Genomic DNA, 11,964 nt, shown 5'->3' with positions numbered 1-11,964 from the left:
CTTATCTTCGGCGAACACAATACCACCCGAGTTGGCTGAAATAATTAACATGAAACCTACTTTGAACACCGAATCTGTAGTACGATAAATTCTCGCTATGAATTGGCGCCACATATTCATTGGCTTGTATACGGATACGCTCCACATGATGAAGGTCGACATTGCTAATACCCACATTAGGCTCCAAGTTGAGGGCTGCACAATGAAGTTGAAGGTTAATGACTGTATACCCATTCGTAAACACTACCACCGGGTTAGTTACAGAGGAGAAGATCGAGTCTCATCCCATGGCTACGGTGTGGTCGACCATGGATCGGTGGTTCTCTATTGGAACGCCCGAGGGTGCACAAGGATCTCCTTTGTCCATCAGTTTAACCCCCTTTTACTAATCATACTGGAAGCTCGTATTGGTTACAAATACGTGAAGACTTGGATTATGCGTAATCTCCTTGCAAAATATGAAATCGAGAATTTTGGTCCGGAAGGAGACGGGATTCCAGGAGGAGTTCTGATGCTTTGGAAGCAAAAACTACTAAGGCCCAATTTCTCTTACAGATCGCTTGTACTAAATGGCATGGTTGTGGATGATGAGTTCCAGGTATTCTGTTGTTTAAAGTCCATGGTGTTGAGGTTTTGAGAGTAATTTTTCTTGAATTTTAAGTCATATTTTTTTTGCAATTGTAGGCTACCCCCCCCCCCCCTCCACGATTCCCACGGTTTGTTGAGCTGAACAATGACCTATACACTTCAGACGAGGAGGCTGAACCAAACAACCACTATTTCAATTGTGGCTTGGCTTTCGATGGCTCGAACCACCATTGGGGGTTAGGAAAAGACTTTTGACAAAGCACAAACCAGAATGGAAGGATCAAGGGTTAGGGCAGCTCTTTTATTAGCATTTTATGTTCGTTCTTGTGTTGTACTTTAATTAGTAGCTTCATAGATTTCCTCCTAAGACTAATGTCCGTTTTGTCGTAGTTTTACAACATTATGCAGTCTAAGTATTTATGTTTAAGTAAGGTAATGTTACGTACTTCGTCTTTGGTAACTCGCTATTTTCAGTTCATATAGGTACTTACAACTGAGTATGTTTCCAATATTGCCTAATTCCTTACATCAACTCCATGTATTCTACAACTAAAGTGTTATAATTCTTTTTTTCTTTTTTTTTTTTTTTTGAATAAATAGGCAAACTGAACTAGTACTCATAAGTGGAACTTTTAATAGGTTGCAAACTGAGGAAAATGTACTGCTAATTTAAAATGGCATAACTAATGTGCTACTGACAAAATATGTAGAGCTATTTGTACTGTATAAAAATAGGATGGGTAATGTGCTACTGAGGAAAAATAGGCCGAAAAATATGCTCTTCATACAAAATGGTACAATTCATGTTGATATAAGGTATCACTACTCTACAAATTGTACTACTATGATAAATGGGACAATTCATACGTTGCATACTCAGTAATTGTTTATCATAATGAACAGGTAACACCATTAACATATAAATGAAACTATTTGAAAACCTCAAAAGGGAACTAGTGCACCACCAAAATTAAAGTTTGGTACACTGCCAAAACAGATAACTTAGCCACATAGTTAGGCACCTAGTACAACACACAGTTAGGCCAGGCACAAAGACAAGTTCATCACGTACTTAAAAAACAAATATTCACATAAAAGGGAGCACATCAAAAAACCACCACCCCCAACAACCATATCGTTCATTTGTCACTGATTTCTGGTAGAGGTCCTTGGACTTGGAACCAAGGATTCCAGGGAATCCCTCAGCTCGTTCACATCACATTGTACATCATCCAACAACAGATTATTTCTTGCATTAGGAATATTCCCCTGTAAGCTCACAAAACCAGAAAAGATAAGTTTGCAATGAATAAAACGTTTTGGATAGAAACACACACACGTCACTTCCACTTACCACACTAAACCTCCTGGTGAACCGCCTAGCAAAGAATTTGATGCAGGCTAGCGTGAGGACACCACAATATGAGCTGCGAATAATACAATTTATCAGTTGCGAATAGTACAATTTAGACATAATTCCATGAATCAACAAAAAACGTAGACAAGTACTCACTTATCGCCAGGATCCATGCACTCAACAATGTTTCTACTCCAAGAACAGATCCGACCAATTGTCCATTGTGGGTCAATCATCTGAAAAAGTACATCAATACCTTTCACCTGTGTGCCATTACAATAACATGGTATGACACGGGAGTGTACGATTACATTCCAGCTTGTCAAAACACGAAAAACACAGCATACAATCAACAAAAAAAGAAGTACAACGATGAAGCGTTCGGTTAAATAACATAAGATCAAATATCTCAACATGTTTTTCGAATGGATCAGGATACAAGGAATCAATCATCCAGAGCTTTCGACCCTTCATATCCAGAGCCAAGCACCACCGGTGGGAGTTGTCGGGGAAATCCTTGGGAACTTCGAGGACTGGAATGAACACCTGCTTCATTGCCAATCAGCCAACAAGTGTCCACACAGTATTACAATTCCATGGGCGGTTAAAGCGAAAATACATAGTCAACAATTGGGATTTAGTGACAAACCGTTTGAATCTGCGAAAGCTTGTAGCTTAATAAAACTTTGCCATACTTGCTAGCAATATGTTCTTCTTTGCCTTCTTCCTTCAACATGATTCAATCCTATATCAAATAAAACAAACCAACATAATATTTCGTATTCATTCCATTCCATTCCTTATTTAATAAGGTACGCACACAACACATTGATTTCACGCTACAATGGAGTACTTATCGCAAAGCTTGGGTCAAGCAAAATATGCTTGCTCTGTTGAGAAAGTCTTTGGTTGCCCATTGCTTTGTGTCGAGCACACTGGCCATCCTGACATAACCAGAGGAGACCCTTGATTTAGGATGCACTACACCAAAGCAATCCTTCTGATTGGCTTTCATATTATCACATTTGATCAAAACAATGCCAGGGCTAGCAACACATCAAACCAGCAATAAACCAGTTAAACATATATAACTTAATCCTTCAACAATTAACATCATTTAAAAGAAACAAAAAAAAAATAGTAACTTAATCAGAAAATGGAGAATTACCAAAGTGGGTCATTCAGCTCCTTCCAACGGCGTACGTACTGCAGCAGACATGCCTCCAGCGTCGTATGCCTTCGTATCTTTGACACATTCGTGAACATTGCTGACAAAGCTTTATCGGTAGGCTTCACAACCCTCTTCTTTGCAGTACCGTCCCCGTTCCTAGTGACGTCTTCTTCCCCTTTAGATGAAGAATAACTCCCCAAACTACTCCCACGATCAAACAATACGTTTGTGCCCCTCGTACCAAGCAATCGATCCCAGCACTACCTCAGCTCCAGGCCGTGCATATTGTCCTCATCAGTTTTAGAATCACCGCTTGGGAAATCACTCATTTCAACAGCATTGATCTCAAAACCATCCTTATTTGCATTCACACCTACTTATTCACCAATTTTCTGAACCAGCCCATTCAACTCTTCATCATCCTCAACCAGCCCATTCACCTCCACCTCTTTTGGAGCCTTGTTTACATGCTCAACCTCTTTAGGAGCCTTTTTTAGATGCACAACCTCTTTAGGAGCCTTTTTTAAAACAGGCTCAACCTTAGAAGGAGCCTTTTTTACAACAGGCTCAACCTCAGAAGGAGCCTTTTCACCAGCATCCAACACAGAGAGGTCAACAACCCCATTCAACACATGTTGACCACCATTATCAACCCTCATACACTCAGTTTCCTTCACAACCTTATCAAGCCCCAAAGATTCAGTTCCCTTTCCAACATGCTAAACACCAGGAACCAAACCAGAAACTGCCACAAAGCCATCCATTTTTGCTAAAACTGTTTGCCTACCATCCGCCTCAACCGTTTTGTTAACAACAGGAGCACCAACTGCCATTGATGACAATCTCCTTGCAATAGCTGTGTCAATACAGCTTCCCATCAAGTCAGTGAATGACTGAAAAACATTAGCAACTTTTTTTTATCTATAAAAGATACCAACAGAGGAGTCAACCTCTCCATCACCTACGATTCAGAATGAAACAAATCAATTTATTTGCAATAATTGAGCATCACACACAACCTACAATTAACAACACACTCAACTGGTGGTACAATTTAACACCACACTCAACCAGTGATACAATTTAACAACACTCAACCAGTGGTACAATTTAACACCATACTCAACCAGTTGTACAATTTAACACCACACTCAACCAATGGTACAATTTAACACAACACTCAACCAATGGTACAATTTAATACCACACTCAACCAATGGTACAATTTAACAACACACTCAACCAGTGGGTAACCTATGCATTACTTTTAACCAGCAACATTAAAATAAAATGAAAATTTGACAAACTAATGTATACCTTCTCCGTAATCCGACCTTCTACTTCTGAATTCATTCTTTCATCACGCGATGACAATGGATGTGGCTCACCGTACGCAATATTCAGAGACTACAACACAAAAGCACATACTAATCACCAAAACATCATTTACAAAGGTTTTACAAAACTACTACTACAAAAAAAAAAAGATAACTCACCGGCAGCCGTCCACCGTCACCACCTTCATATTTGTCATCTGACACAACTTCATTTATTTTTTCTTGCGACCAAGCCTGCAATCTCGGCGTCATACCCCATGATATGGGAACGCGATTCAGATGGTCAAGGTAAAAAATCTGTACAAAATAAAATAAAAAAAAACCATTACTATAAGATGTAATAAAAGTAACACACCAATATTAATAAACAAAACCAAAATTCAAATAAAATACACTGACTACCTACCAACACAAACAAAATACATCCACCGGATCCGGCAACATATCCCTTTTCTTGAAACTTCTTTTGGAACTTCCTTGCTGCAGTGCACATCCACTTATACACCCATGTGCACCAGTTATACTCCACCGTTTCATCATACAGAAGCAATGTTGAGGTGAAAGAGGCAACACATTCCCCTCACTATAAATTCAGCCTTCTCAACACCACTAGAAAGAGGCAACTATAAGAAAGACAATCTTGAATTCAGCCTTCTGAACATCACTAGAAAGAGGCAACACATTCCCCTCAATGTCAGTTCGAATGACTCACTCGGCAGCTACTGAGCGATAACGAGATATTCTCACCACCAGCCTTTGAATACCTTTGCACTATTCTTCTTGCCTCTGTCTGCATCTCTTCATTGTCTGCCGGAATCCTTGCTGGAATTTCCTGGGAACCCATTGAAATCCTAAGCACATACTCCACCTGAACAGGGCTCAGTGGAACAACATACTGATCACCAAAGACAAGGGAACCTTCCCCATCGACCCTTGTCAGTAGCCAGTACGCAAATTTACGAGGCAAGTAAGTAAGTGGAATCTTTAACAATCCCCCAAATCCCATTTCTGTCACCACCTTCTTCCTGGAGTCATCAAACGTGTGCACTATACTACCAAAGGCCTTCACACCATTCAAATTAGGGGCCTACACCAATAAGTAAAAATTAACTTAAGTCATTAAGGCACCCGACCAAATTAGTTCAACCACAACATTGCTTCATTTCATAATTCAATCATTCTCTCCTTAAAACTACTAATTTCTTTAACACTTAACTCAATTACACCGACACATTTCACTAAAATATGAACTCCATGTCAGACTAATTACTCCCTCCACATTCACACAACACTACACCAAGACTTGAGTTCAAATACCCAAACCTTTCAAAACAGCAAATAAACACATCATATCATACATCAATGCACCAATGCAAGCCAACACTCCCAACAAGCCAACTACAAACATCAGAGCAACACACCAAATCATACATCAATGCAAGACATCAATCATAGCAAACCAGGACACCTAACACACCAAATCATACATCAATGCAAGATATCAATCCCTACATTCATAGCAAACCAGAACACCTAACACACCAAATCATACATCAATGTAAGACATCAATCCCAACAATCATAGCAAACCAGAACACCTAATACCCTACAGAATCACTCAATTGTATAAAATAAAGACCATAATCAGATATTCCATTACAACACTACACAAAACAAAGCAGCAAATTACCTTTTGCGTAGTTCTTGACTGTGTTTTTACCACAACCCCTCTAGCCCTCACCATATCACCCTTTGTCTTCTCAGCCTGGACAAAAAAATTTCAATTCAATTCATTACACATTCTTGTTCATTTGTTAACTAATTACAAATAAAATTCAGACAAGTTTAAAACCCATACCTTCACCTTTGCCTTTTTACCTTCCGGTTTCTCAGCAGGAGCTCCCTTCCACTTTCCATTTTTAAACCTCTCAGTCAACAACCTCACAAGAAGATTATCCAGATCACTCTTTTCCTCTTGTGGTTCTTCAGTCTAGTCTTCAGACTCTGCCTGTTCCTCTACATCCACATCGTCTTCATCCTTTTCATCATCGTCCGGATCAGATTTTCTAGTTGACTGAAAATCTGGATCTGAAACATCATCATCATCACCACTATGCTCACTGGTATCTTCCAATGTCTCTTCCTCAAAAACAGGAATAGCTTTCACTTTCTTCTTCTCCTTATTATCAGCTTTCTTTTTAGCCCCATTATTTGCAGCTTTCAAAGTCCTCTACAATAATGTACATATTATCTTAATATATTACATACACACACCACGCCAGGCAAAACAACCATTAGTCACCACAACCCTCCTAGGGGGCACCATTACAGAACCCTTCTTGTTAGTCTTCATTAATCTCCTGTAAATTTCACACACCCTCTTTTCTCAATTTGTAATAACTTTTTGACAAACAAAACACCACATTTGACAAACCATCCAACAACATCTCAAACTGAAATTAATTCAATACCAACGCATCCAATTACTCAACATATTCATTTCATAACATTTACATCTACCCAAATACCAGAAAATATTACAAACTCCCCTAATTCCAGACACCCTAATTATCTATCTTTTCCTACCACCAACACCAAAATGATTCGACCTATACAATTGCGTAGAGCTGAATTATAATTGAGCTTTAAAACCATTTCTTTGTTCAATTTATACCCAGATAATAGTCAAAACCCTACTCCGCAAATCAAAAGTCCGAAATTTAACACAACAACCACACTTATTTCAGCAATTCGTAATCATAAAAACAACAAGCGAACAATTAACATTAAAATTAGAGATTACACAGTCGACACCCAACCAAACAAAAAACTCTAAATTACAAAAATTTAAGAACAACTAACAACAACTCTTCACAATCAAATCACACATTATTATACAACCGTAAATTCACACCACAAAAAAAAAACAATTCGCACTATTTCTCTACATAATTTAAACCACGTATCTTCAAGAACACAAATTACTCAAATTCACAACTTGCAACTAACTACGAATGCTTTCCTTTCCCCGAACCACAGATGCTCACCACCACGCTTCAAGAGCAAACCACACAGGTAGAAGTTCGTAGAAGTTCGAAACAAGAGAAATTCGGGAAGAGAGAGAAGCGGAAGAGACAGAATATATATGACAAGGGAAATAAAATATTACAAAAGCCCCCAAAACTAGGGCCCGTTACAATTTAAAATATAACGGGGTAAACCAAAAGTCATTCCAACTAAGCTTTGCCAAAATTACCATTGCGCCCTCCTATTTGCTTCCAAAACAAATAGGCCCTATGCGCCCAGGGGATCTCCCCACTTTATACAGCAAACAACTATACCTATTCCATTGACATACTAAGGCCTTGTTTAGTTCACCTGATTTAAGCTGATCTGATCTGATATGAACTTATATTTTCTGATTTGAACTTATATTTTCTGATCTGATCTGATCTAAACTTATATTTTCTGATATAATCCGATCTGAACTTATTTTTTCTGATCTGACTTATATTTTCTGATCTGATCTGATTTGAACTTATATTTTCTGATCTGATTTGATCTGAACTTATTTTTTCTAATTTGATCTAATCTGAACTTATTTTTTCTGATTTGAACTTATTTTAATTATTTCAATATTCTACTTTTAATGTTAATCAATATTAATGTTTAATTATTACTGTTATGATTATTATTATTACTATTATTATTATTATTATTTATTATTATTATTATTATTACTATTATTATTATTATTATTATTTATAATTATTACTATTATTATTATTATTATTATTTATTATTACTACTACTACTACTACTACTACTACTACTACTACTACTACTACTACTACTATTATTATTATTATTACAGATATTTTAAAGAAACCTATAAGTATTAAAATTACTAGATAGTATAAGGTAATAGAATTGGAATATTTGATAATTTTATTATTTACAGTATCCCACTTCATAAATGAATTTTTTTTATAAGAAAGTATTAAAATGGGGATCCTAAAAAAACTAAATTACAGATTAAATTTATCATAGCTTTTTTTCTACATAGAAAAAAGGAGATTTGACTTGTTTTTAAATACCTTAATTCTTAAATAATAATATGGATTTATGATGTATCGGATTTGATTTTATCGTTTGTTTAAACTAGCAACATTTTCTATGTTACTTTGTACTAATTTTAATTGTAGTAATGCGTAGCTATTATTATTGAAAACCTTGTACGTATACTCCCTTCGATTTTAAATTCCTTCTCCATTTTTACATGTAGGGAGTTTTAGGAGAAATTGGTAAATGTAATAAACTAATAATATATGGATGGGGTAAGTGGAAGAATAAAAAATTGTATAAAGCAAAAGTATTTGACAGAATAGGAGGAAAGAAAATATGAAATTTAAAAAAAATTATTTATGGGAAACGTTAGGCTTGTTATCAAAAATATGAAATTAAAAAAAAAGAAAATATACATAATATGTTGTACGAAGATATTCATTTTTTTGTATAGGAAACGTTAGGCTCGTTTATTATTGCTTTTTTCTTTTTCTTTTTTTTGTAGGAAAAAAAGTAATATTTTGTAAGAAGATATTCAAATATTTTTGTTAAAACCACTTGATCAAGTATTATTGTTTTGATCTGAAGAGGGTGTTTCTAGAAAAAAGCAAAGTATTATGTTTTCCCTCCGTCCCTTATTGATAGTCCTTTTTGGCTAAATTTTAGTCCCAAAATGTTCATCCCATTTCTTATTTCTCTCCGTTTACTTTTTTTCATATCCAATGTAAATTTATCTTTCCAATATACTTTACTACTTATCTTTGCTTATTACTTCCCGTGAAAATTTGCATACTTGAACTTTTTAATTATCTTCACTCTTCACTTCGAACAACGATCGAGAGATGTTTTGGACAATTAAAATCTCGATGGAAAATATTGACAATGATGCCAAATATGGACACTAAACATCAATTGGCAATTATGGTTGCTACATTCACACTTCACAATTTTATTCGATTACATGAGTTGGATATACCCATTGATAGTGGTATAGAAATCAAACCAAGAGCATATTATGATTTGTTTAACCAGAATCGTAAAGCTGTAATGAACGAAGTACAACTTAATATAGCGAAGGAAATTTGGAACTTCTTGTAATGAAAATTATATTTGTAAACGTTTATGATTTGGAGCTTATAATGAAATTTTAATTATTATCGTTTATCGTTTGTGCTATTTGTTAATAATAATAATAATAATAATAATAATAATAATAATAATAATAATAATAATAATAATAATAATAATAATAATAATAATAATAATAATAATAACCATAATAATAATAATAATAATTTTTATAATAATAATAATAATAATAATAACAATAATAATTTTTATAATAATAATAATAATAATAATTTGTATTTGATCTGAACTTTTCTGATCTGATCTAAACTTATTTTTTCCGATCTGATCTGATCTGAACTTATTTTTTCCGATCTGATCTGATCTGAACTTATTTTTTCTTATCTGATCTGATCTGAACTTATTTTTTCTGAACTGATCTGATCTGAACTTATTTTTTTTGATCTGATCTGATCTGAACTTATTTTTTCGGATTTGATCTGATATGAACTTATTTTTTTCTGAAATAAGTAAAAATAAGGTGAACTAAACAAGGCCTAAATTGTAGATTTTGAATTAATTGTTTTCTAATGTAAATTTGTAAACAAATGCAACTTATGGAAAAAGAAACTTAGCCTGCATTATTTAAAGTTGGATAAAACTGAACTTGACAAAGATCATAAGCATACTGTCAACATTTTTTGTTTATAGTTAGCTTACCCATCCATGATACGACTTGAACTGACTATCACCATATACCACCATATATCTCCAAAACAAATGTTAGGAATGCAAATGTATGTTCGTTTGACAATAACTAAAGCACAACCACCAAAATGCAGAGATACTTACATATAGTACAAAACTAATCATAACATAAGACATATTTTCCATCTTTCAAAATAATTAAATCGGGTTTTAATAGAAATGCATTTGTTTTGTTTTATTTCGACATGTGTAGATTATGGTTAACATCTATTAGATATGCAAATGTTTTTTTCAAGGCTATTAGCTCAACAGGTAGAGCAATGTACATTAGTGTACATGGTGTGGATTCAAGTCCCACATAGCCTACATTACACTTGTTTATTGGTGTATGTCGTGTATCACCATTGTCGGTGTACTATTGGTCGTTGTTGTAACTTCTAATGGGCATAGCGCTATCATTTTAATTAGAGTCACTCTTGTACTTAGTTAGGGTCACTTTTGTTCTTCTTTAGGGTCAATTTTGCCTTTGATTAGGGTCACTTTTGTCCTTGAATAGGGTCACTTTATCCTTAATTAGGGTCACTTTTGCTCTTGATTAAAGTTACTTTTGTCCTTGAGTAGGTCACTCTATCCTTGAGTAGGGTTACTTTTGTCCTTGAATGGATCACTTTATCCTTAATTAAGGTCATTTTTGTCATTGATTAGGGTTACTTTGGTTCTTAAGTAGGGCCAATTTTTCCCTAATTAGGGTCACTTTTGCCCTTAATTAGAGCTACTTTTGTCATTAAGTAGGGTCACTTTAACCTTAATATAGTAGGGTCACTTTTTTTTTTTATTATTATTATTAATCAAGGTCACCTAGCTTTTATCCTTGTTATGAATTTATCCTTGATCAAGGTTACTTTAATCTTAGGTTAGGGTCACTTTTACTATAACACAAGATCACTTAGACATCTTACAAGCTACGACATTAACCAAAATACAACATTCTATGGCTATAAGCAAGCACTATCTACAATCTACATAGGCTATGCAGGATTAGAACCCACATCATGCACAACTATTGCACAATCCTCTACCATTTGAGCTAATAGCCTTGAAATCAAACGCTTGCACAAGCTTTCAAAGACCATGTACACCCAAACAACCACATCTAACCATTTTTATTTCATATTCATAGACCCCGAGATCAACACAAATTTATCACCACACGTTCAAATGAAAAGATAACAGGAAACATGTATTTCAATAAATTAAGCAAACTTTTAGTTAATTAAGGGTAAGTTTAACAAACACAAAGTAGTAACAGCTTTGCCATAGGAAGATTTTGCTGAAACTGCAACTTAATTGTGAGAAAATCAATCATAATCAAATCAACCAAACACATACAAATCAACAAAATTTTGCTCTTATAACACAGTTTATAAATTTGTTCAATGAGAGAAAAAACATGAGACGATTGACAAATAACTTCATATAAAATACCATTCGAAGGTCTAATAACAATCAAATCATATACAACGGTAAACAAATTCTGAAATTGAAATATCAATATAAAGATAGATTACTCAACTTTGATCAAAAGTTCGTTAGGTCATCAATTAGACAAAATTCTTCATAATTCCTGATTTGTTGTCATAGGAGATTGAATTTCTTCTTGCCTTTGAAGA

At 34.8% G+C, this 11,964-nt stretch overlaps 1 protein-coding gene across 3 annotated transcripts; it reads right to left on the bottom strand.

The window, feature by feature from the left end:
• Nucleotides 1–1,436: 1,436 nt before the first annotated feature.
• LOC110692129 lies at nucleotides 1,437–7,764 on the bottom strand. Of its 3 annotated transcripts, XR_002505393.1 has the most exons (7): nucleotides 6,312–7,764; nucleotides 6,144–6,218; nucleotides 4,434–5,540; nucleotides 3,114–4,077; nucleotides 2,102–2,991; nucleotides 1,943–2,015; nucleotides 1,437–1,857 (listed from the first exon to the last, which is right to left on the bottom strand). XR_002505393.1 is itself a non-coding variant. In XM_021869119.1 (3 exons), exons 2-3 carry the CDS (start codon nucleotides 6,195–6,197, stop codon nucleotides 5,148–5,150), a joined length of 447 nt encoding a protein of 148 aa, XP_021724811.1. In that variant the 5' UTR covers nucleotides 6,198–6,218; nucleotides 6,312–7,764; the 3' UTR covers nucleotides 4,100–5,147. The 3 variants fall into 3 exon arrangements, 1 of the variants encoding a protein (XP_021724811.1); XR_002505392.1 differs by having other exon boundaries at nucleotides 2,102–4,077; XM_021869119.1 differs by lacking the exons at nucleotides 1,437–1,857; nucleotides 1,943–2,015; nucleotides 2,102–2,991; nucleotides 3,114–4,077 and having other exon boundaries at nucleotides 4,100–5,540.
• Nucleotides 7,765–11,964: the final 4,200 nt, after the last annotated feature.

The sequence above is a fragment of the Chenopodium quinoa genome, unplaced genomic scaffold (assembly GCF_001683475.1).
Source record: "Chenopodium quinoa cultivar QQ74 unplaced genomic scaffold, ASM168347v1, whole genome shotgun sequence".
In the NCBI taxonomy this organism is placed as follows: domain Eukaryota; kingdom Viridiplantae; phylum Streptophyta; class Magnoliopsida; order Caryophyllales; family Amaranthaceae; genus Chenopodium; species Chenopodium quinoa.
Note: the sequence above shows the minus strand (reverse complement) of the source record. Positions and strands in the feature narration are given on the sequence as shown.